The 26,269-nt window shown below is 44.8% G+C and overlaps 1 protein-coding gene across 1 annotated transcript in view; it reads left to right on the forward strand.

The window, feature by feature from the left end:
* CCDC68 (coiled-coil domain containing 68) overlaps positions 1-25,660 on the forward strand; it is a 91,133-nt gene extending 65,473 nt beyond the window's left edge. Inside the window, exons 8-11 of the mRNA XM_089690088.1 lie at positions 308-413; positions 14,481-14,564; positions 17,576-17,652; positions 21,979-25,660. Coding sequence (XP_089546214.1) covers positions 308-413; positions 14,481-14,564; positions 17,576-17,652; positions 21,979-22,051 — 340 coding nt within the window. The 3' untranslated portion in view covers positions 22,052-25,660. The remainder of the gene's footprint in view (positions 1-307; positions 414-14,480; positions 14,565-17,575; positions 17,653-21,978) is intronic.
* Positions 25,661-26,269: the final 609 nt, after the last annotated feature.

Here is a 26,269-nt window from a genome sequence, read left to right on the forward strand (position 1 = left end):
ATGTGGACTTTTTTTTTTGACACTCACTTAAAGGCATTGCTCACGTTTACCACAAAACTGCCTATGTAGGTAAGAGGTGTCTGTAAATAAATACAAACTGTGCAGCTTTTGACCAAAAAGGAACAATTCCCTTGCTATAGGTGTAGGCAGGCCATTTACAAAGAGTTACTGCATCAGGGGGAGAGAAAAAATATGTGAGGAGGTTTGCATCAGAGAAAGAGCCCACTGGGGTTGTAAGCCTGAAGATTCCAATGTCGCTGTATAATTCACAAAGATAAAGAAAATCCTGCAATCTCCTTTGTTTCAGTTGTGTGGCAATGCAGACAGAAGTCTCTACAGTACAAGAGCAGATTGACCACCTGCAGCAGCTCATGATGTCACAGCACCAACATCTCCGGGCTCTGATCCAGGAGGTGAGAGGTTCTTATCCTGTTCTTTATCCTGGCCTGTATTCAGCATGAGTAGGCATGGCTAATATCTAGGGCGCTGCTTTGCTGCCCCCTTTACAAGTATCCAAAATCTCAATGCACTCCAGTCTAAAATGAATGAAAAACTTGAGCCTGGGACAATGCACACTACCGCCTTGAGAAAATTAAGCTCACATCAAAAGCCCCCATTAGCATCAGAGGTCCCCCATCACATCACAGCTCCTTTCACATTAGAGGCCCCTCTTTACAACAGAGTGCCCCCATCACATTAGACATCCCCTATGGCACATAGCAGAATGCCCCCATCACATCAGACATCCCCCCATTGCACATAGCGAAGTGCCCCCATCACATCAGACATCCCCCCATGGCACATAGCAGAGTGCCCCCATCACATCAGACATCCCCCCATGGCACATAGCAGAGTGCCCCCATCATATCAGACATCCCCCATGGCACATAGCAGAGTGCCCCCATCACATCAGACATCCCCCATGGCACATAGCAGAGTGCCCCCATCACATCAGACATCCCGACTGGGAGCATAGCAGAGTGCCCCCATCACATCAGACATCCCCCCATGGCACATAGCAGAGAGTCACCATCACATCAGGCATCCCCCATGGCACATAGCAGAGTGCCCCCATCACATCAGACATCCCCCATGGCACATAGCAGAGAGTCCCCATCACATCAGACATCCCCCATGGTACATAGCAGAGTATCCCCATCACATCAGACATCCCCCATGGCACATAGCAGAGTATCCCCATCACATCAGACATCCCCCATGGCACATAGCAGAGTGCCCCATCACATCAGACATCCCCCCATGGCACATAGCAAAGTGCCCCCATCACATCAGATATCCCCCATGGCACATAGCAGAGTGCCCCCATCACATCAGATATCCCCCATGGCACATAGCAGAGTGCCCCCATCACATCAGATATCCCCCATGGCACATAGCAGAGTGCCCCCATCACATCAGACATCCCCCATGGCACATAGCAGAGTGCCCCCATCACATCAGACATCCCCCATGGCACATAACAGAGTGCCCCCATCACATCAGACATCCCCCCATGGCACATAGCAGACTGCCCCCTGTCTCAGATCCCCCTAATCACATAGTCCCCTTATCACAGGGCCCCCCAATCACATAATCTCCCCCATCACAGAAGCCTCTATCACACAGTCCCCTCTTCAAAATGAGATTCCTGGCCCAAGCAAGATTGCTTGCAAAGAGAAAGTGGGAAACCCCATATGCAATGCTGGGCTTTCTTATATAATAAACACATCATACTTAACTGCTGTATGCAGTGGTTTTGCACAGAGCAGCCCCAATCCTCCACTTACTTCTTGGTTCCCCCCCCTGCTCCCTCCCGAGTCAGCTCTGTGTGTCTATGGGACATACAGTGTGGCTCAGTCCCGCCCCTGCTCCCTTCTCACCCGCTGTGATTGACAGCCAATCAGGACAGAGAGACCAGGGAGAGCCACTGCTTCCGTGCACATCGCTGTATTGAGATCAGGCTCAGGTAAGTGTTAGGGGGGCTGGGGGGGGAGAGCTACACACTAAAGAATTTATAACTTACTGCATAGAATGCATGAGCATATTCAGCCTTTATTATTTATTTCAGGTACTTATATAGCGCCATCAATTTATGCAGCACTTTACATATATATTGTACATTCACATCAGTCCCTAACCCTCAAGGGGCGTACAATCTAAGGTCCCTAACTCACATTCATACATACACATACTAGGGACAATTTAGACAGGAGCCAATTCACCTACCAGCATGTCTTTGGAGTGTGGGAGGAAACTGGAGTACCCGGAGGAAAACCACGCAGGTGCAGGGAGAACATGCAAACTCCAGGTAGGTGGTGTCGTGGTTGGGATTTGAACCAACGACCCTAGTACTGCCAGGTGGATGTGCTAACTATTTAGCCACTGTGCTGCCCATATACCATTTTAATGTCATGGATGCACCCTTTAATATATGTATATTTGCTATTGGTTAAATAAAGTAAATAAAAATGATATAACAGATTGTAAAAAAGTGTGCGCAAAAAAAATTACCGAAAAAATGACAGTTCTGCTTTAGGGGTTTATCAGTTGATTACACAGCCATTCCAAGCTTGGTTTTCTTTCTGCGCCATCTTCTGGTGACTGGAGTAATTACAACTGCAGTTATTCTCCCACATCCTCTAAGAGCGTCACCATGGGCATCGGTGGCAATGGGTCATCTTTTGTTTAAAATGGAAGTTTCTAGCAAAAGATTGTTGCAATGGAAATGATATTTTAACTTGATTTTTATATTCTTAAGTTTACAGTATACTTTTTATTTATACGCACCGACCAAGCAATTTATCAGGCTAAGTTTAGATGTGCGGCAGACTTTGCAGCCCTTCTGGAAAGCGGGGGTTTACTTTTTCAGAGGCGTTTGATATGTCGCTCCTCACTGCCTGTTTTAACCCTGTAAATATTGCACCACCGCACCACACTGCATTGCACACATTGTGGTGCAGCCCTGTTCATTGTTATGGGCAGTGTTCAGCAACAGTACTGCCCACTGAATGCAACAGGGGGTAAAATGATTGCTGCAAAGCAAAGCATTGCAGCCACATAATTTGTACACCCCTGTCCAGCTACTTTGCAGCTTAAAGTGTTACTAAACCCACAACAGTACAATCAGTCTGTATATGCAGTAAAGCATGCTTGTTATACTCACTGTGGAACCTAAGGGGTTAATCCTCCGCATTGTGTAAAAAGGCTGTTTGATCCTGTGTTCTCTGCTCTTCCTCTTGTTCAAATGTCCACGCTGATAAGACAGACTGAATCTGTAGCCCTTGTGCACATGCTCAGTTTAGTGTGTATTGCTAGAGAGATTTTTTTTTTCTTGGGATACTGCATGTGATCAGCACAGGGCCAATCAGCATTGTCCAGACAGAGGTCAGGGGTCCTACATCCTCCTAGAGCAGAAAGAAAAATCCTCCTACAAGCTTTAACCAGTGCTCTGCTGAAGTCACAAGACTCCTCCAACTGTTGATGAGAAAAGGTATTTTACAGTTTATATTTACTAAAATAATTGCATTTCCATGTTCTGTGTACTGTGGGAGACCGGATATAGTGAATGCAGGGTCCTGGGAGACTACATATAGTGAATGCAGGGTCCGGGGAGACCGGATATAGTGAATGCAAGGTCCGGGGAGACCGGATATAGTGAATGCAGGGTCCGGGGAGACCAGATATAGTGACTACAGGGTCCGGGGAGACCAAATATAGTGACTGCAGGGTCCAGGAAGAGCGGATATAGTGAATGTGGGGTCCGGGGAAACCGGATATAGTGAATGCAGGGTCCGGGAGACCAGATATAGTGAATGCAGGTCCGGGAGACCAGACATAGTGAATGCAGGGTTCGGGGAGACCAGATATAGTGAATGCAGGGTCCGGGGAGACCGGAGATAGTGAATGCAGGGTCCGGGGAGACCGGATATAGTGAATGCAGGGTCCAGGGAGACCAAATATAGTGCAACTTATAACCATCAACTTAATCACATTTAAATAATCCCCCATAAATAAAAATAACCAAATGCTCATAAATCATTAATTAGTGATTAATATAAATCCAAATATCATCAAAATTATAGTCCCATTGAATAAAAAATATATAGGGACTTGGTGCTTGTTGTTCTTCAATTAGTGACTTTTGTGAATTCTTCAAATAGTGAAGATGTGCGCTCACCTCCTTTAATGCCTGCAATTAGGCTATACACGCTTTCGGTTCACTTCCCCTGGAACCTGCTAGACCAGCAATGGGCAAACTACGGCCCGCGGGCCGTATTCGGCTCGGCGGACCTTTTAATCCGGCCCGCGGAGCTAGGCTCCCGCTAGGCTCCTCTCACAGTCCGCCCTGAAGACCGGTGTAGCATGAAAATCTGTCTCCTATGAGGATCTGTCCTCCTCGACGTATCTGCGCATGTGCCGGAGATCGCCGATCGGCTGCTAATGCCTGAAACTGGCACATGCGCAGATACGTCGAGGGGGACAGATCCTCATAGGAGACAGATTTTCATGCTACACCGGAACGGCGCGGGAACACGGCGAGAGGAACGAGAGGAGCAAAGGTAAGTGAATTGACACAGGGGGGACTTGGGGACTTAATATGGGGGATGAATTAATATGGGGAATGAATTACTATAGGGGGGATGAATTACTATATGGGGGATGAATTACTATATGGGGGGTGAATTACTATGGGGGATGAATTACTATATGGGGGATGAATTACTATGGGGGTTGAATTACTATATGGGGGATGAATTACTATATGGGGGATGAATTACTATATGGGGGATGAATTACTATGGGGGATGAATTACTATATGGGGGATTAATTACTATGCTTACTATGGGGGAATATTACTATACTTACTATGGATGACACATACACATCATTCATCTACTCTTGGTCCGGCCCCCGGGTCCAATATATGAACCCATTGCGGCCCTCAAGTCAAAAAGTTTGCCCACCCCTGTGCTAGACATATACTTTTGCTGGTTAAATTGGGAGATCCTTCCTTTAGGAGTAATAGATATATCCTCTGATGGCTGATAATCCCCTCAGGGATTACTCACTCCTTTTGTTATCCCAGACCTCCTAATTATCCTCTCCTTATGTTTCTCCGCATGCAAGAAGAAATTGAAGACATAGTGCTTTACCTTTTAAAACTTTTTATTCCCACCATCCAAGTATTAAACTCACATTGCACAGGTTTAAGTATCGCAATATCTCATTAGAAATCCTCTGCTGGCCTCTGATAACAATCCCCTGATGAAGCCACGTGACTGGTGGCGTAACGCGTAGGGGAGGGGCTACGTCATCACTCGGGAGGAGCCGCACAACACGATAGACGGCAGGTGTATGACTCAGAGGCCAGCAGAGGATTTCTAATGAGATATTGCGATTATCACCCATCAGAGGATATATCTATTACTCCTAAAGGAAGGATCTCCCTATTTAACCAGCAAAAGTATATGTCTAGCAGGTTCCAGGGGAAGTGAACCGAAAGCGTGTATAGCCTAATTGCAGGCATCAAAGGAGGTGAGCGCACATCTTCACTATTTGAAGGATTCACAAAAGTCACTAATTGAAGAACAACAAGCACCAAGTCCCTATATATTTTTTATTCAATGGGACTATAATTTTGATGATATTTGGATTCATATTAATCACTAATTAATGATTTATGAGCATTTGTTTATTTTTATTTATGGGGGATTATTTAAATGTGATTAAGTTGATTGGTTATAAGTTGGTTTACATTTTTTAATTAAATTAAATGAGGGTATTATGTATTTAAATGAAATTGAGGGTATTAGTAAGTATAATATGTCACTAATTGATGATTAATGAGCACTTGATCATTTTTTTAGAGGAGTATATCATTTGGAATTAATTTAAAATTGATTTGAAGGTGATTGATTAGTTTTAAAATTATTTAAATATTTTTTGGTATTCATACACTCTTATTAGTTGTTGCATCATGAATTTGAATTCATTTAATGGTATCAATTTAATTATTATTTATTGAGAAATATTCAGGAGCGCAACATATATTTGCAGATATTTTTATACACAGTTGTAGTTATGTGTTTCATGTATGTGATCCTGTAGAAATTGTCACACTTGTGGCTCGCAAGTTATTCCAATTTATTTATGCCATCCCTAGCTGCCATTGACAGCGCAGATAGGGCGGTGTGCGCACCCCTACCCGAAAATGCAAATCACGTATATATACTCCTAGATTGTAAGCTCCCAGGAGCAGGGCCCTCCTATCCCTTTTGTATTGAACTGCACTGTTGCTGTATTGTCTTCCTTTATACTGTAAAGTGCTGAGCAAACTGTTGGTGCTATATAAATCCTGTATAATAATAATGATAACTAGAAAATCTACAATTTCTGGGGAAATTGTGTGAAGTGTTCTTGCCTCCAACACTAACCAAGTGATTGATGAAATGTAAACAGTGCACATGGCAAGCTTGAAGAAATGCATTTGAACTTTTATTTTGCAGCTCGCACTGTAGCTTTGGTCACTCTGCTTCCTGGTGACTCACCTTCGGTTGCTATGGCAACTCACTCAGTCAGAGCAAGCTGAGAGGGGCTTTTATAAACAAACTGCTCCAACTTGCTCACTTCACTGGCGGTTGCCATCTTCAAACGGTTGTAGTTTTAAAAGTATAAATCCTACAGCAAAGAGCTTTATATTGTGAGACTCACAAGACCCAGACCTACACGTTGATGCATAGTATGTCTCTGAAATATTAAAAATGAAGGCACAGTCGCAGTTTAGAAATGACCCTTCAAATTTCAGGTGGCTGCGAGTGAAGTTTCAATTAAAGTCAATGGGCGGCGTGTGTTGCAAACAAATTTTCATATTGTAAAAACTATCAGGACTATGGCTTAGCCGTGGACATTTTTAGTGACAGCAGGGATAGCTGAACGTTTTGATATAAGATATGTGTAGGTGGGCTTGAAAATGAGGGAGTGATGACAGTTTAGAAATCATGTCCTGATTTTTCAGCTCACACTCTAGTTTTGAACATTCCGCCATTCATTCCTATGGGACCAATTTCACCACAAAAACCGCGATATTTCGTGAACCATTCGGCGAAACGTTCCACAAAGTGATAGCACACCAATCGGGAACAATCCGCACGTTTCGGTATATTACTTGTCTATGTAGTGTAAAAACTGTGGGAGGAGTTAGGGCGGTAAATTTGTCTATAATAATAATAAGAATCTATATGTGAGATAACAGTAAGGGGTCTCAAATGCAAAAACACCTAAAAATGAGAGGCCTGGGGAACCACCATCAAGCTCAGCTTCCAAGTGTTTCCGGAATGGGGTTCTAGGCTCAGAGAAGTTTTTATTGCCTGCCTCAGTGTCACTGAACTTCTCCTGTGACATCCTCATATGTCAGTATCATTGAACTTCATTAGATCAGATCCTCTTCATTATATGTCCGTATTGCTGAGCTCCCCAGAGAGATCCTTTTGTTGGTATCACTCCTGTCAGTAATCACTGAACTTCCCTCAGATAGATCCTCGCATCAGTATCAATGAACTTCCACTCAGAGGAATCTTCACCTCAGTGTCACTGAGTTATCCCCAGAGAGATCCTTCACCTGGTCGCTGAGCTTTCCCAACCTCTCCAACTACCATGTAACCTCGACTCTTTTTAAACCGCCCAAACTACCAAAATATCAACCTATGGAGAGTCAAATTTGAATTTAGCATTAAAATCTTTCTTTTGGCTTGTATGTTCACATCCAAATCTTTCTGGCTCTATAAACCATCTAAAAACACAAATAATTCAGATTTGATCAACCCTGAGGTGGCAAAACCCATTTCCCAGAATCCTTTGCAAAGATATGCAAATGAGCAGGTTCAGCCAGTAACATTCAAATCATGCCTCTGCTGATAACTGTCACCAGTGTGCTTATGAGAGCTCTCAACTGAATTTTCCTGCCATAGCTGGACACAGGAGCAGGACCACGGCAACCGCCTGTAAAATGACAGCTTTCCTAACTACAAAGGTTGGGGGGGGGGGGGGATTCTGCTTTAACAAAGCCTTCATTTTTCCTTCATGTAATCCTCCCAGCACTTTGTTATGTGGCAATTTAGGTGTCTGCTGTCATCTCAGGAGGTAGCTGGTGCAGCCTCTCCATATATACAAGTATAGAATCGAAATTCAAGAAACCTCCAGGTGGTAATGTTGTGTTATTAACCCCTCGCCTACAGGGCACCTATACCCCCTTCCTGCCTACAGGGCACGTCTACCCCCTTCATGCCTACAGGGCACGTCTACCCCCTTCCTGCCTACAGGGCACGTCTACCCCCTTCCTGCCTACAGGGCACCTATACCCCCTTCCTGCCTACAGGGCACGTCTACCCCCTTCCTGCCTACAGGGCACGTCTACCCCCTTCCTGCCTACAGGGCATCTATACCCCCTTCCTGCCTACAGGGCACTTCTACCCCCTTCCTGCCCAGGCCAATTTCCAGCTTTCAGCGCTGTCACATTTTGAATGACAATTGCGCAGTCATGCAACACTGTACCCATATGAAATTTTTATCATTTTTTTGTGACAAATAGAGCTTTATTTTGGTGGTATTTAATCACCTCTGGGTTTTTTATTTTTTCTTAAACAAACCAAAAACCACTGAAAATTTTGAAAAAAAAAATGTTTTTTCTTAATTTTGTTATAAAATTTTGTAAATAAGTGATTTTTCTCCTTCACTGATGTGCACTAATGAGGCTGCACTGATGGGCACTGATAGGCTGTACTGATGGACACTGATAGGTGGCACTGATGGGCACTGATGAGGAGGCACTGGTAGGTGGCACTGATGGGCATTGACAGGCATCACTGTTGGGCGCTGAAAGGCAGCACTGATACATGGCACTGATAGGCAGCACTGATAGGTGGCACTGACTGGCACTGTTAGGCGGCACTGACTGGCACTGTTAGGCGGCACTGACAGGCACTGATAGGCGGCACTGATGCACACTGATAGGCAGCACTGACTGGCACTGATAGGTGGCACTGACTGGCACTGATTAACATTGATAGGTGGCACTGACTGGCACTGATGGGTGACACTGAAAGGCAGCTCAGGTGGGCACTGATATGTGGCATTGATGTGCACTGGTAGGCACTGATATCTGGCATTGATGTGCACTGGTAGGCACTGATATGTGGCACTGATGTGGCACTGATGGGCACTGGCGGACACTGACAGGTGGCACTGCTGGGGCTACATTGATCATCAGTGCCCTGATGATCAGTGTACATGTCCCCTCCGTGGAAAGCCGATTTCTGGCTCTCCCCTCAAGCTGTCAGCGTGACAGCTCGAGAGGAGAGAAATGCCGATAACCGGCATTTCCCTGTTTACATGTGATCAGCTGTGATTGGACACAGCTGATCACATGACCGAGCCGACATCTTCGGCTCTTTCCGTGATCGGTGATCCGCTGATCCGAAGGACACAGCGCACCGCCGATCGCCACGCTGCGCGCTCCCTGAGCCGCGCATGCGCAGTGAGAATGGAAGGACGTCATCCCAGAACGAGAGAACCACCTTGCGCCTGTCATATTACTATATGGCGGGCGGGAGGTGGTTAATATGGGTTTGGATTTTTCAAAATTCTAACCGTTATGCTGGTCATTCACAGTTTGAATTTTGGGAAATTCCTGCTTAATGGGTTGAACTTTGGGATAAGCAGACATTTAGATTTACTAAAACTGGAGCACTTACAATCTAGTGCAGCTGTACATGGGAGCCAATCAGCTTCTAACTTCAGCTTGTTCAGTTAAGCTTTGACAATAAGGCTCCATGTACACGGGGAATTTGGAAAACACTTCTGAACGATGGAAACTGACTGCTAGAAAACGTAGGTTAAAAAACGTCTGTTAGCTGCGTTTGCATACTGCGTTTATGTGCGTTTGCATTTAGAAGCGTTTTTTTAAGATAACTTCAGGAGACCTTCCAAAATGCCCAGAATGCACTGAAAAATAGTAAAAAATTAACTATTTCAGACATTTTAGGAGAAATAAAGAGAGCAGAAGCAGAGAGTGTAGTATGTGTTGAGATGACCTGTCTTTTCTGGTTGTCTTCACTATGGATCCCATCATGAACATAATGCAGCACATTCTACCATTTTTTTCCTTCACGCAAAACCTGGAACTGACTGCGCTGGTGTACCGGGTCTATTTGAATACATGGAAAACACTTTGCATGCATTTCTGATGATGAAAAAAGGCTCTGGGCAGCATCTGATCATGGAACAGTTAAAAAAACGCTTCTAAACGCAAACGCGGTTAAATGCGTTTACATACGTTTACAAGCATTTGAAATGCTGATAAAATCTACTCCTGAACACAAGTTTGGTGCATTAAAAACAACAGCTGTAAACTCAACTGCCTGTAAACAATATAGTGTACATGGACACATAGGAAACATTAGGGAGAGTTCAGGGGCTGCTGAAAAAAATGCAGAAAAGTTCCTAAACGTGAGTTTATCAGCTGCAGTGTAAATGAACCCTAAAACCTGGAAGCTGATTGGTTACTATGCAGAGCTGCACCAGATTTTGCACTCTCCAGTTTTAGTAAATAGCCCCATTGTCCACAGGAGCCATGCAATTTTTATTTGAATCTTGGTGTGCAAAGGCATTTGGTGCACTCAAAGTAGATTTACATCTTGTATGGCTAGGAATATATTTAAATGAGTTTTTGGTACTTGGAGTTCAGATTTAGTCCTCATGCACACGGGATGTTTTTACAGCGGCTGTTTTTGGCATTTGACATTTTTTTCTACAGCCAGTAAACCCCCCAGCATGTTATCCTATGTGTCCATACACACATAGACTGGAATCAACGTTTTTTTTAGCTGGAAAAAAATCCCAGGACTAGTGGGTTTCTAGAGACGATTTTTAGCTGTAAAAATGCTCTAAATGCTGAAAAATATGGCAAAACGCGGTAAACTTCCGCAAACTGGTGTTTTTTGGACTTTTTTGACCCAAAAAATTTTTTTTTTTATAAAAATGCAAATGTGGCAAAACTTCGCTAAATGCTAATGCAAAAATGCTTAAAGCTGAAAAACACACATTTTTAATGTGACTTTACACCGTTAACGTTACCAGCCTTCTGAAAACGTCCAGTGTGCATGAGGACTTAAATTTGTATTTATTGGGCAAAATTCTGACAGATGTGGAATGAAGCCACAGAAACCATATTAAATTTGGAGGACAATACTAAACTAGAAAAGCTACAATTTCAGGGGAAATTGTGTGAAGTGTTCTTGCCTCCACCAGTAGTCTACAACTGGAGTGGGTGGAGTACCTGGGTGGAGTGGGCGGAGTAACTATTGTGTGGGTGGAGTGGCTGGAGTAACTGTGAAAAGGTTGGACTGGGCAGAGTATCTTTATGGAGTGAGCAGAGTAACTGTGTGGAGTGTTTGGAGTGAGTAAAGATAGTGAACATTACACTAACCAATTGATCAAATTTAAAAAGTGCACATGGCAAGCCTGATAGAGTGAGAAATGTATTTCAACTTTTATTTTTCAGCTCACACTCTCGCTTTTGTCACTCTGCTGCCTGATCACACACACCTGGGTTCCTATGGCAACTCACTCTACAGCAAGGGCAGAGAAGAGCGGTTAAAAACAAACTGCTCCAACTTGCTCACTTCACTGGCGGTTGCCATCTTCAAACGGTTGTAGTTTAAAAAGTATAAATCCTACACTGAAGAGCATTATATTGTGAGAATCACAAGACCCAGACCTACATTTTGATGCATAGTATGTCTCTGAAATATTACAAATGAAGGCACAGTCGCAGTTTAGAAATTGCCCTTCAAATTTGAGGTGGCTAGAGTGGAGTTTCAATGAATGTCAATGGGCGGCGTGAGCTGCAAACAAATGGTCATATTGTGAAAACTATCAGGACTATGGCTTAGCCGATTAGTGGCAGCAGGGACAGCTGAATGTTTTGATATAAGATTTGTGTAGGTGGGCTTGGAAATGAGGGAGTGGTGGCAGTTTACAAATCATGTCCTGATTTTATCAGCTCACACTCTAGTTTTGAACATTCTGCCATTCATTCCTATGGGAAAAGTTCACCACAAAAATGGCGATATTTTGTGAACCGTTCGGCGAAATGTTCCACAAAGTAACAGCACACCAATCGGGAACAATCCGCACGTTTCGATATATTACTGTTTATGTAGTGTAAAAACTGTGGGAGGAGTTAGGGCGGTAAATTTGGCTATAATAATAATACGAATATATATGTGAGACTAGAAAATCTACAATTTCTGGGGAAATTGTGTGAAGTGTTCTTGCCTCCAACACTAACCAAGTGATTGATGAAATGTAAACAGTGCACATGGCAAGCTTGAAGAAATGCATTTGAACTTTTATTTTGCAGCTCACACTGTAGCCTTGGTCACTCTGCTTCCTGGTGACTCACCTTCGGTTGCTATGGCAACTCACTCAGTCAGAGCAAGCTGAGAGGGGCTTTTATAAACAAACTGCTCCAACTTGCTCACTTCACTGGCGGTTGCCATCTTCAAACGGTTGTAGTTTTAAAAGTATAAATCCTACAGCATAGAATCACAAGATCCAGACCTACATTTTGATGCATAGTATGTCTCTGAAATATTAAAAATGAAGGTACAGTCGCAGTTTAAAAATGGCCCCTGAAATTGTTGGTTATGTGTTATAGAAGACACTGGTAGTGATAGCAGAATTCAGACTTTACTTGTGTGGCTTAAGTTACAAACACACAGAGCACATTTCAGCAGACTTATTACTTCCTGAAGATAGAGAAGAGAGAGGAAGAGAGAGAACCATATGTACAACTAGTGACCTTAGTGTACAGTGCCATCTACTGGTCAAGTGATATTAACACACAATACTATATAGTACATTATAGTACATGCTGTTGCATTCCCAACAGAAATTTCAGGTGGCTGCGAGTGAAGATTCAATGAATGTCAATGGGTGGCGTGAGTTGCAAACAAATGGTCATATTGTGAAAACTATCAGGACTATGGCTTAGCCGTGAACATTTTTAGTGGCAGCAGGGATAGCTGAACGTGATATAAGATATGTGTAGGTGGGCTTGAAAATGAGGGAGTGATGACAGTTTAGAAATCATGTCCTGATTTTTCCTTCCACACTCTAGCCTTGTCAGCTCCCACTCTAGTTGCGCCATTCATTCCTATGGGACAAATTTCATCACAAAAATGGCGATATTTTGTGAACCATTCGGCGAAACGTTCCACAAAGTAATAGCGCACCAATCGGGAACAATCCGCACGTTTCGGTATATTACTGTGTCTATAGTGTAAAAACTGTGGGAGGAGTTAGGGTGGTAAATATGGCTATAATAATAAGAATCTATATGTGAGATAACAATACGTGTTCTTGCAAGAACACTTAATAATAATATACGCGATTTTGTGCAGCCCTCTGCTATAGGGCGCAAGGCAAGCGGTTAAACTAGGACTAATCCTACAGCGCTCTCTAAGAGTTGTGGAATTACCGCCAGCCTACATTTAGTGATTTTATTTATTATCCATTCTACTATTCCACCCATACAATGATGACATCACATGGACAGTTGTACCAAAGTATCACATATGGAAAAAATACTTTGGCAGAATTTGGTTGTAAATACTATGGATCTGCTCACTGGATGGTCAGCATCTAATAATGACTCCCATAGTAATTCCTCATATATGTGGACAGCACAGTGGCTAAATGGTTAGCACTTCCACCTGGCAGTACTCGGGTCATTGGTTCGAATCCCAACCACGGCACCCACTGCCTGGAGTTTGCACGTTCTCCCTGTGCCTGTGTGGGTTTCCTCCGGGTACTCTAGTTTCCTCCCACACTCCAAAGACATGCTGGTAGGTGAATTGGCTGCTGTCTAAATTGGCCCTAGTATGTGTATGTATGAATGTGAATTAGGGACCTTAGATCGTACGCCCCTTGAGATTTAGAGACTGATGTGAATGTACAATATATATGTAAAGTGCTGCGTAAATTGATGGTGCTATATAAGTACCTGAAATAAATAATAATATACTGGCTGACTCTGGTGTACTCTGTATATATTGGTGATTAAAGTGTAATCTGAGGATGGTCCTACTCACAATTTAGTAAATTCATCAACTGTCAAAGCTGATAGAAAACGAATCTCTATTGTACGAAGTGACGCGGCTTTGATCTCTTGTTAATGCCCTATTATGTGATGAGCTCTATTGACTGCAGGGGCGGACTGACCATTGGAGCACTCGGGCACTGCCCGAGGGCCCGGGGTCAGTAAGGGGCCCCATGAAATGCCCCTGATGCTTTTTATAGGCTTTTTTGGGTGAGCTTTGAGTGTGGGCAAGGACACAGGGGCCCCATGATCCCCTATTGCCCGGGGGCCCCATGAGTTGTCAGTCCGCCCCTGATTGACTGTTTATTATTGTAATGACAGCGGGAAGATTTAAAGAACCATCTGAAGGAGCAGGACACCACCATTGGGGAATTAAAGGAGAAAGTCCATTTACTGGAATGTCAGGTAATGTCATGTGATCAACGGTACGGTATTATTGGATAGGTTACATCTGTTATATTGTTTATTTTATTTGTTATTTCATGTATTCATTTGTACTTTAATTGTATCCTTTATATCAGGGGTCTCCAAACTTTTTAAACAAAGAGTCAATTTACTGTCCCTCAGGTTTTACGGGGGCCAGACTGTGGTCATCGGGAATAGATATTGTCCTGGCATCAGAGGGAGTAAACAATGCATCTTTGGTATTATGGGGAGGAATAGCACCCCACCGTTGGTGTCACTGGAAAGAATAGTGCTCAATGATTGGTTTCAATGAAAGGAATAGAACCCCATCATTGGTGTCAGTGGGATGAATAGTGCCCCATTGTAGGTGTCGGAGGAATAGTGCCCCATGATTGGTGTCAGTGGGAGGAATAGTGCCCCATCATTGATGTCAGTGGGAGGAATAGTGCCCCATCATTGGTCTCAGTGGGAGGAATAGTGCCCCATGATTGGTACCAGAGGGAGGAATATTGCCCCATCATTGGTATCAGTGGGAGGAATAGTGCCCCATCATTGGTATCAGTGGGAGGAATAGTGCCCCATCATTGGTGTCAGTGGGAGGAATAGTGCCCCATCATTGGTGTCAGTGGGAGGAATAGTGCCCCATCATTGGTGTCAGTGGGAGGAATAGTGCCCCATCATTGGTGTCAGTGGGAGGAATAGTGCCCCATCATTGGTGTCAGTGGGAGGAATAGTGCCCCATCATTGGTGTCAGTGGGAGGAATAGTGCCCCATCATTGGTGTCAGTGGGAGGAATAGTGCCCCATCATTGGTGTCAGTGGGAGGAATAGTGCCCCATTGTAGGTGTCAGTGGGAGGAATAGTGCCCCATCATTGGTGTCAGTGGGAGGGATAGTGCCCAGTTGTTGATATCAATAGCAGAAATTATGCCCCATTGTTGGTATCAGTGTGAAGAATAGTGTCTTATATCAGTGGGAGGGAAAGTGTCCCAGGGGCCAGATAAAAGCAAGCAAAGGGCCACAGTTTGGAGACCACTACTTTATATTGATAGCAATTTTTTAAAAGATGACCTAAAGTGTACCTACCCCTCATCTGTTCTACAAACATTCATACTAATCTTTAGTATTCTGCAAAACAATCTAAAACCAGGGCAGGTATCAAAACCAAATGGAAAGTCATTCTTTGCATCTTTCATGACAGATTTTATCAATGTGAATATCTGTTATTTGGTGGCCTATTAAATCTCAGCCAGGGGCGGACTGACCATTTGGAAACTCGGGAACTGCCCGAGGGCCCGGGGTCAGTAGGGGGCCCCATGAGATGCCCCTGGTACCTTTTTCATAGGTTTTTTTGAGTTTGGGCAAGGACACAGGGGCCCCATGATCCCCTATTGCCCGGGGGCCCCATGATCCTCTATTGCCCGGGGGCCCCATGATCCTCTATTGCCCGGGGGCCCCATGAGTTGTCAATCCACCCCTGATCTCAGCGCCTTCTGTGCAAATCTGCCTAGAACATGAACACAAGTTTTAGAAAGATGAACACACTTACAGTATATTTGAACCCTCCCCTTGAAAAACAACCCGCTGAGTTTAACATAGAAATGAAAGGCAAAACATTTTTGTATACATATAAAAAAAACTTATAAAATGCCTTTTTTTTATCATTCTTTTATTTGTGGAAATGACACTCAGTAAAAACCAGAAAGGATGTTCACCAAAATACAGAGGATAGCAGTACAAATGTCACAGCAGAACATGAAATAATTAAACTGGACCCAATGGGTTTCATCCAATCATCATGAGGAGTCAACAGACCAAGAACAAATGAATGCTTTCTTTTAACCTTTTTTTTTATAAGTGATCCCATGCCCTCTGTTTTCAGCTGCTTAACCACTTACCTGACGGGTACTTATACCCCCTTCTTGCCCAGGCCACTTTTGCAGCTTTCAGCGCTGTCACACTTTGAATTACAATTGTGCAGTCATGCAACACTGTACCCATATGAAATTTTTATCATTTTTTTCACACAAATAAAGCATTCATTTGGTGGTATTTAATCGCCACTGGGTGTTTTATTTTTTGCGCTATAAACAAAAAAGTGAAAAAAAAGTGAAAAAAAAAGTTTTTCTTTGTATCTATTATAAAATTTTTCAAACAGGTAATTTTTCTCCTTCACTGATGTGTGTTGATGAGACTGCACGGATAGGCAGCACTGATGGGCACGGATAGGCAGCACTGATGGGCACGGATAGGCAGCACTGATGGGCACGGATAGGCAGCACTGATGGGCACGGATAGGCAGCCCTGATGGGCACTGATGAGTTGGCACAGATACGCTGTACTGATAGGCGGCACTGTTGAGCTGGCACTGATGAGGCTGCGCTGATATGCAGCAATGATGGGCACTGACGGGCGGCACTGACTGGTGGCACTGCTGGGCACTGACTGGCAGCACTGCTGGGCACCACTGATAGTGGCATTGATGGGGGGGGCACTGCTTGGCACTTGTGGGTGGCATTGCTGGGCACTGATCATCAGGGCACTGATCATCAGTGCCCTGATGATCAGTGCCGATCTGTTCTCTGACAATTGCTGGTTATCGGCAGTACTTTCCTCATGCTGCGACAGCGTGAGGAAAGTGCAGCTGATAACCGGCAACTGCATTTACCAGGTGATCTGCTGTGGGTTGGACACAGCTAATCATGTGGTAAAAGGACGCTGTGATTGGCCTTTTATCACATCATGTGATCAGCTGTGTCCGTAGGACACAGCAATCATGGAGATCGCCGGGTGCGCGCTGCTGGGGTCACATGGCAGGGCGAGTTCTGGGAAAACATCGTTTGACGCCCTCCCAGAACTGGACAACCACGCTGTTATTCACAGGCTTTCTTTGGGGTGACAATTTGAATTTGCATTTGTCCCTTAAAGCTGTCCCAGTGATATTGTAATGGGGAGGTAGTGCTGTTTTCTGTTACTAATGATCGATTTCTTTCTGTGATTGATTTTCTCCCAGAACAAAGAGCTGAAGTACAAAGCAGATCACTGGTCCAGTCCAAGCAAGTTCAAAATCTCTAAAGGAACATCTGTAAAGTAAGAATTGTGTTTTATTTTTCTATTTTTGAGGTCTCTGATTGGAGAGTTTATACCTTTAGAATAAATAAAATCCATCCATTAGGAGGTGCAGGAGCAACCAATCAGCTTTAGGCCTCATGTACACAAGACGATTATTAAATTCTCCTAGAAGCCAGCAGCGCTTTTGCAGTAAAAATGCCTGATGCTTGTAAAAGTGTTTAAAACTTTTAGAAGCTTTTCCAGGCATCAAGCTTATGGGCGCTAATTCATTTCATTGGCCAGAATAAATCATTTATTCTGGTCATTGAAATGAATTAATGCTCAAGCACTAGCGTTTAGGCACTTTTAGCAGCTTTTAGAAGCTTCTAGCAGCTTTTAGTAGCTTCAAGTATTTTTTGTTCCCAAACCCTGCTGCTCCTGGACGCACTGGTGGTGGGGTTTTTTTCCTGCCTCTAAGGGCTCGTTCACACTTGGCTGTTTTACCAACACTTGCCAAACGCCCCTATAGTGTTTATGGTGCCGGCCGGGCGTTTGCGGAGCGGCACCATAGACCAGGAAAGGAGGCTTCAATGCCTCCTGACTCGACCAGAGGCGTCCGTTTTGCCGCGACGCAACACAAATGCTCCCGTTAGAACAGCACCATGTGCTGTAATGTGCAGAATTGTCCGAGGCGTTTGGGAAGCGTTTTTACCACTTCCGAAACGCCTCGGACAATTCTGCACATTACAAAGCGTTTGCGTTGCGTCGTGGCAAAACGGACGCCTCTGGTCGAGTCAGGAGGCATTGAAGCCTCCTATTCGACTCTATGGTGCCGCTCCGCAAACGCCGGCAGGGTTGTGACGCAGTTGCGGGGCGTTTGCGGAGCGGTAACACCATTCAAACTGCATTATAGGCCTTTGTGGGGCGTTTTTAATGCTCGGCAAACGCCTGGCAACCGCCGCTAAACCGTGCATGCGGCGTTTGCGAAGCGTTTGCCGAACGTTAAAAACCGCTCCGCAAACGCCGGACCAACGCTTGCCAAACGCTATAGGGGCGTTTGCGTCGCGGCAAAACGGACGCCTCTCTGCCGCCTGCACACAACGCTAGTGTGAACGTAGCCTTAGGCTCCATGTACACTGCCGCTGATAGACTCACGTTTAGGAGCTTTTCTGCGTTTTTTTCAGCAGCCCCTGAACTCTCCCTAATGTTTTTCTATGTGTCCATGTACACATCTTCATTTACAGTTGTTTACAGGCAGTTGAGTTTACAGTCATTTTTTTGTGAACGCACCCAGGGGTGGACTGTTCATTTGGAAACTTGGGCACTGTCCGAGGGCCCGGGGTCAGTAGGGGGCCCCATGAGATGCCCCTGGTACCTTTTTCATAGGCTTTTTTGAGTTTGGGCAAGGACACAGGGGCCCCATGATCCCCTATTACCCGGGGGCCCCATGAGTTGTCAGTCCGCCCCTGAACGCACCAAACCTGCGCTCAGGAGTAGATTTTATCAGCTTTTCAAATGCTTGTAAGCACTTGTAAACGCGGCTTAATGCTGCTAACCGCATTTGGAAACGTTTGCGTTTGGAAAATTTTTTTTAACTCTTCCATTTCCAGATGCTGTCCAGAGCCTTTTTTCATCTTGAAAAATGCATGCAAAGCGTTTTCCCGCTACTCAAATGGACCCGGTACAGCATACTTTGAGGTTTCGCATGAAAAAAAATATGTTAGACACTGCTGCAATAATCTCTGCACAGAAATGAGCCGGAACACATCCAAACACCACAAAAAAAAAAGACAGCTAATCTCAACACATACTGCTCTCTCTGCTTCTGCTCTCTCTATTTCTCTCAAAATGTCTGAAATAGTTAATTTTCTACTGTTTTCAGTGCATTCTGGGCATTTTGGAAGGTCTTCTGAGGTTATCTTTAAAAAAATGCTTCCAAACGCAAACGCTCATAAACGCGCATAAACACGTTATGCAAACGCGGCTAAACAGACATTTTTTAACCTACGTTTTCCAGCAGTCAGTTTCCATTGTTCAGAAGTGTCCCGTATACATGGAGCCTAAAAGCCTCTAAAATCTCCTGCCACTAAATGCTGCTAAAAGCCTGTGTCCGTGGACACAAATGGCTAACATGGAGGGGCGTTTAGAGGCAGGAAAATAAAACGTCACATGTGCCTAGAAGCAGCTGTAAAAACATCCTGTGTGCATGAGGCCTTGGATTTCCATTGTGCAGCTGCAGAATGCGGGAAGACCTGGAACACCTAAAGGCTTCAACAAAGGGGGTGTGGCCAGAATATGGGTGTGGTATAACCCTTTCGTTTCCAGAGCCATGTTTGCTTTTTTGGACACATGTTTAAAAAATTATTTCAGGTCCGAAGATTGCACAAACCACCCAAACATTATTATACATACACTTTCTGAAAGCAGGCACCCTAGAGAATAAAAAAGTGGTAGTTCCAATTTATGTCACATGAGGAAACTCAAAATTTCAGTAAAAAACGCACTAAAGTGCATTTTAGGGCAACAAATTACCCACATTTTTAGTAAAATACAAAAGATGAGGTTGTGCCGAATAAATAGATACTCCTTAAATTTGCGTGCGCCTATGAAATGGCGACAAACTTCAGTACTGTATATTTTTTCTAGGCGATGCTTCAAAATCCCCTATAGGTCATCAGTTTAGCATTTCGGAGGAGGTCTTGTGCTAGAACTATTGCTCTCACTCCGGCGCGCACGGTATATGTAACATGTTTATCACAATCAACGTTGTCATGTGTAGGAGCCCCGACATGTGAATTTTTGTTTGTGGGTACATATGTGTGGGGGTGAGGTGCCTTAAGATTTTTTTTTTGGGGGGGGTGTTATTTGCTTGGGTGTAACTTTATTTTTTTGCAATAAAAACACATTTTTCAACTTTTTTTTTTTTCATCACATACGGGGCACAAAGTCCCCTATGTGATGATTTTTAGGTGACAGGCTCTCTTTATTGAGACATGCAGGGTCTTAAATTTTCCTCTGGTCTGCACTAGGTGTATTGTAATGCAAATCGCATTGCAATACATGTGTCTCCAGCTAGAATACAACAGCCATGACCTAGCAGTGATGTCCTCTCTCCCCTCCACCTGCCGACACCCACCACGGTGCTCCCCAGGCTCGCAGATGGGCAAGCAGGGCCCGGATACATGGCAGGAGCATGCGCATGGTGAGGTACTGGTACCGGGGGCTGTGGAACCGATCGGGCAGCTGCGCAGCTGCCCAACTGCTTCCACCTGGCAGGAGTCTGCCTGTCAGTATTATACACAATCCCGATGGCTGTAAAGGGTCGGTTGCAAAGGGCCTTTTTGGTCAGACCAAAAACCAAGAGTTCCCTAAGTGAGGCTATTCCCCTGGAGGCAGGGGCGTATTTACCGCAAGGCAAACAAGGCATTTGCCTAGGGTGGCATTTTTCAGAGGGGCGGCACTGAGGATGGGGAGCAGTTGATGCACAGTAGTGCAGGCTGTGTGCTGCTGAATGGTGTCCGACTCTCGTTCTCGGATCATTTTCAGATGATTTCAGCACAGAAGGAAGATGTCAAGCTTCCCTGACCATGGCTCCTGGGGTGGCAGGCAGGTGAGTGCTGGAATCTCTCTCCCCATCCCCCCCCCATGGAGAGGGGTGTGTGATTTTGCTCTTGCCTAGGGCAGTACTGCCTGGCTTGAGGTTTTGGGGAGAGGTGTACCTAGGGAGGAGGTGTCTACAGAAAGCCCAGTGTGGACATTCCTTCCTTGAGATATAAAGGTCAATGGTCCGGAATGTTGTGTAGAGGCCTCAGGCATGGAGTGGGTACAAAATGGCGGGGGGGGGGGGGTTCAGCGTCAGCAGAACAGATAGTGTTCCAGCAAAAGGACAGGGACTTGTGCTTTGGCATCAACATCCAGCTAGTTACAAAGCCATTCAAAGTACTGAATTTATAAAGCTTGTCTGAGAGTTCAGAAAAAGTGAGAAGAGCTCTGAGAGCTAATTGGAGGGAAGAGACACACCCTCCTCCCCACAACTTACAGGAACAGCGCTGAGGCTGTCAAACTACAGGAGGTCCCTCCCCTGTCACCATTTTTCTCCTGGTGTCAGGAAAACTTGTTAGAAGTGATTCATGCAGATAGCAGAGGAAGGTGGCAGCAGACAGATATGACACTTAGTGCTCTTATCTGAGACAAGTACACACTATAGAGGGATATGCTTTGTTCAGAATTCATGTCTGAGGTTTACAACCACTTTAAGTACAGTTAGGTCTACATGATGCACCGAGGATGACACCATTGCTGTTCTAAAGGTTCAGATATGCTGCTGAAAGCATATTTCTTTAATGAATTGCTTTTCTTTTCCAGCGAATCAATGTTTGTCACCCACTCCCCTTACTTCATGCTGCTGCAACACAAGAAACCTATGGGGAGCAGCTGATACCCTCATCTACCGGACTTACTACTTGATGGAATTTCATTTCAACATCTGGGCCACCATCGCCTCTTTTCAGCTTTGTGGTTAGCTGTCCATGCACAGGGTGACATCTTGCAGCGGAAAGTCTACTTTATTGTTTGCCGGACTGAGGAGAGGAAGAGAGAGAAGTGCTTACTAAGGGTTTGATGTTATCTGAGAAATCGATAACTCTAGAGTGCAATCTCATTTCTTTATGTTGTTGAAGAGGAGCTCCAGGCAACTCATCAATTCAATCGCTGAACTGCTGATGCTATTTGAGAAGAGTTAAAACTGCGATAAAGTCAAATGGTGTCATCACCGTCTTGTTTCCAGTATGTGTGGGCAAGATTGTGGTGGGCTAAGGAGAGGGCAGTAGCTGGAGACAGGGGCAAGCTCAATCGTGCATTCTCAGTTCTGGACAATCAGAAGTTTAGAAGATGGACAACTTCAGAGATTTGGTTTCTTAGGTAGCCAGGTGTACAACATTTCAAGATGGAAACTAGAACAAGAAGTTGGTATCTTCTGTACGAGTCTGTAGGCAACATTCTCATGTTTAAAAAGACTCTTTTCTGTTTGCCCATTTATAGCTCCACGCACACTGGACGTTTATTCCCGGTACATGGGGCTCTAGCACTTAGCGGCAGGCGGAGGGCACAAGTGCCCCAAATTCAGACTTCTTGCGTTCTGGGCATTTAGCCCTAGGTACGAACTGCCCCAGACATTTGGACCAATAGATGCACCATCCACATTCCACAAAGAAAACATGCTCTACTGCTACTTGCCTGGGAGACTAGTAACCAGTACTCTGGCCCAAATGCCTTTGAATGTTTCAATAATCTTCTGATACAATGAAGCCGGCTACTCGGTAACATCCATTGGAACAGGGACGGACTGACAACTCTTGGGGCCCCCGGGCAATAGGAGATCATGGGGCCCCTGTGTCCTTCCCCAAACTCAAAAAAGCCTATGAAAAAGTTAACAGGAGCATCTCATGGGGCCCCCTACTGACCCCGGGCCCTCGGGCAGTGCCCGAGTTTCCAAATGATTAGTCCGCCCCTGCATTGGAACAATTCTTTATTGGCTATATAGCAGGATGCAGCAGTAAAATACTAACACGTTTCAGCCGAAACCATACTAAGCCTGAGTAAGGCTGCAGCCAAAACACATTAGCATGTTACTGCTGCTTCCTGCTATATAGCCAATAAAGAATTGTTCCAATGGATGTTACCGAGTAGCCGGCTTCATTGTATCAGAAGATGCACCATCCATCCCTGTCCCAACCACAGCAGCTGTCAGCATCTCATAAATTTGACAGTGGGGACAGCTGAAGAGGATATGTGTAGAACTTAAGGAAAAGCTTCTTTTGGATAGAGTAAGGGGGTTATAACCCCTATCATTTTGTTTTTCCCTCTGTGTCCCATTGGGGAGATTCACCTTCACTTCTTGTTCCATTGCTAAAACAGGAAGTGAGAGAGAATCTCTCCAAAGTGAGGAAATCCCATCTTGTCACCATGGTCACCAGAACTAGTGCCCCCATTCCTCTGTATTGCTTCTTTGATGACAACCCAATATTTGGGATTTTCTTTAACTTTCACTGATAATGGTAAACGGAACAAACAGAGAGGGTAAATCTCTCTAATGTGGGTACAGACAACGAATAAAAACCTGACAATGGTTCTAATTCCTCCTCACTGTATCCAAAAACAAAAAAAAAAATTGCTTTTTGTTCTTTTATAACATAATAAGATTACAAAAAAATACTCACCTTGGTTGTGGCTTCTGGGAGATACGGGTGACTCCACAGTGGCTTACCATCACCTTCTGGTTTAGCTGGACTCTCGAAATCCCATAGTGAGGCCTCCCAGCTCATTGCAGCTGTACATTCTCCCTGGCTTTCAAGTGGCCAGAAGGCAGCAGTGAGGCACTGTGATGCCACCTGGACCTCCAGATAGGCAGGACCATGGTGAGTAGTTTTTTTACTTATGTAGCACTACCCCCTTAGGAATTGCTGAAGAATTTGAGGTCTCCTATAGACCTGCACAGCTAGTCACTTAGCATTTTCCACACAGCTTTAATCCACAGACGGAAATCAGGCCTTGAACGTTGGTTTTGTTTTATTGAGGTGATCAAACTTTGATAGGGTAGATACAAGGGAACTGAAATCTGAGGACCACTTCCTGAACTAGTCACAGCTTTTCTTCTCTGATGCAAACTCTGTTGGAGTGCTAACCAGCGGCTCCAGTTGTGCTACCCCAGACCCTAGATGAACTCCTCTTCACCCAGCAAGAGACTCTCTTGCTGAACAGGGAATCTGACTCCCGTTCCTATAAATGGGTAATAGTCACTAGTAGGGGGCTAATCTGGTTTCCCACCAGAGTGCTACTTCCCCTGTCTGCCCAGGGGGTGCAGGTGTACTCACTCAGATCCTCTCCTGTATAGCTTGTGGAATGGCTGCTGGTACCCAGGCCTATCAGCTGGGCTGCTCCTTTCATGCTATACAGGTGGTCCTCTCTCAGGGGGCCAGTGAGAATTAAGTTTTCCTCCTTTCCAGCTGCAGGCTTGCAGGTAGGCCCCATCTCACTGCTAGCATTTCATCTCAACCTCACACCTTCCTCTTTCCTTCTTCCAACTATCTCTCCTCCTGCTGAGCAGGCTCCAACATTTTTTTTAAGGGAGTCCAGCCCATTGCCAAACCTTCTGTCAGGGATTGGCTAAGGTCCCCCAACAGTGCAGCCAACCACTCCTCGAATCCACCCACTGCCTTCAAGGCCCTCCTCTGAAAGCTTCAGAATGGGGAAACTCCAGAGGGGCTGGCCTGCAGAGTCTCTCAGTCCTCACCAGAATTGAACCCCTCTGACTATCTCACCTGAGCTGCTAATCAGCTTCTTTATAGCCATTAGGGTCTAGCTCCCCCTAGCTAAACTAGGAGGTTGCTACACTAATTTTCTTGTGAAATCTTTATTGTTGAAGTTTAATTTACAGCTTATTTGTTTGGTCAGCAGAGGGCTAGCAGGGAAGAAGACCTTGTATTTGCATGGAAGGTCTTCTTTAAGGTCACTCCTTGCCACCTTTGTGAAGTGTTCCGTGGTGGATATTCTTTCAGAGGAGTAGAGGAGTGGCTGCCAGGCATTCAGGAGGTGATACTCCTGCCTCCTGCATGGCCTTTTTTTGCCCGCCGAATTATTTGACTTACAGTTGTAGTCAGGCACCATACACTTGAATGGGTCACATGCCTGCCATACCCGACATAGGGTATACTTTTTGCTGCAAAGGAAAGCATCACGGGCAAGACATGTAAGACCCTGAGTGGCTGCATGTTATCTTTTTAGGGGGGAGTTTATTGCCCCCGGGTGCCCTTGTGAATGTGGACTTACACTGTCAAGTGAGGGAGGGATGTAAGCTCTGACACCATCTGACAAAGAACGTATACAGGGTTTGACTCTTGGCTCCGATGGAGGAAAGAAGTTGCAGGGAAACTTACTAAATTTACTTGCACTATGCAGTTCAAGGAATAATGATTCACTTCAGATGAATGCATTTTCAATAAGCTTGTATATACTTATTTAATTTGTGAAATAAAAGACTCTGCATTAATACTTTGGGTGATGTGTGGTTTTTTTAACCACTTGCCTACCAGGCACTTATTTACCAGGCCAATTTTCAGCTTTCAGCGCTGCCGCACTTTGACAATTGCGCAGTCATGCAACATTGTACCCATATGAAATTTTGATCATTTTTTTCTCACAAATAGAGCTTTCTTTTGGTGGTATTTAATCGCCACTGGGCCCTTTACTTTTTGCGCTATAAATAAAAAAAGTGCAAAAAATTTGAAAAAAAAAAAAAAGTTTCTTTGTTTCTATTATAAAATTTTTCAAACAGGTATTTTTTCTCCTTCACTGATGTGCGTTGATGAGGCAGCACTGATGGGCACTGATAGGCAGCACTGATGGGCACTGATAGGCAGCACTAAAGGGCACTGATAGGCAGTACTAATGAGGTGGCACGGATAGGCGGCACTGATAGACAGCACTAATGAGGTGTCACGGATAGGCGGCACTAATATGCAGCACTGATAGGCGGCACTGATAGGTGACACTGATGATGGGTACTGATAGACGGCACTGACTGGCATCACTGCTGGGCACTGAGTGGCACAACCCCTGGGCACTGACTGGCAGCACTGCTGGGCTGCACTGGTGGGTG

This window comes from Staurois parvus, unplaced genomic scaffold (genome assembly GCF_062004578.1).
Source record: "Staurois parvus isolate SC_StPar_1 unplaced genomic scaffold, SC_StPar_1.0 ptg000513l, whole genome shotgun sequence".
Taxonomy (NCBI): Eukaryota; Metazoa; Chordata; class Amphibia; order Anura; family Ranidae; genus Staurois; species Staurois parvus.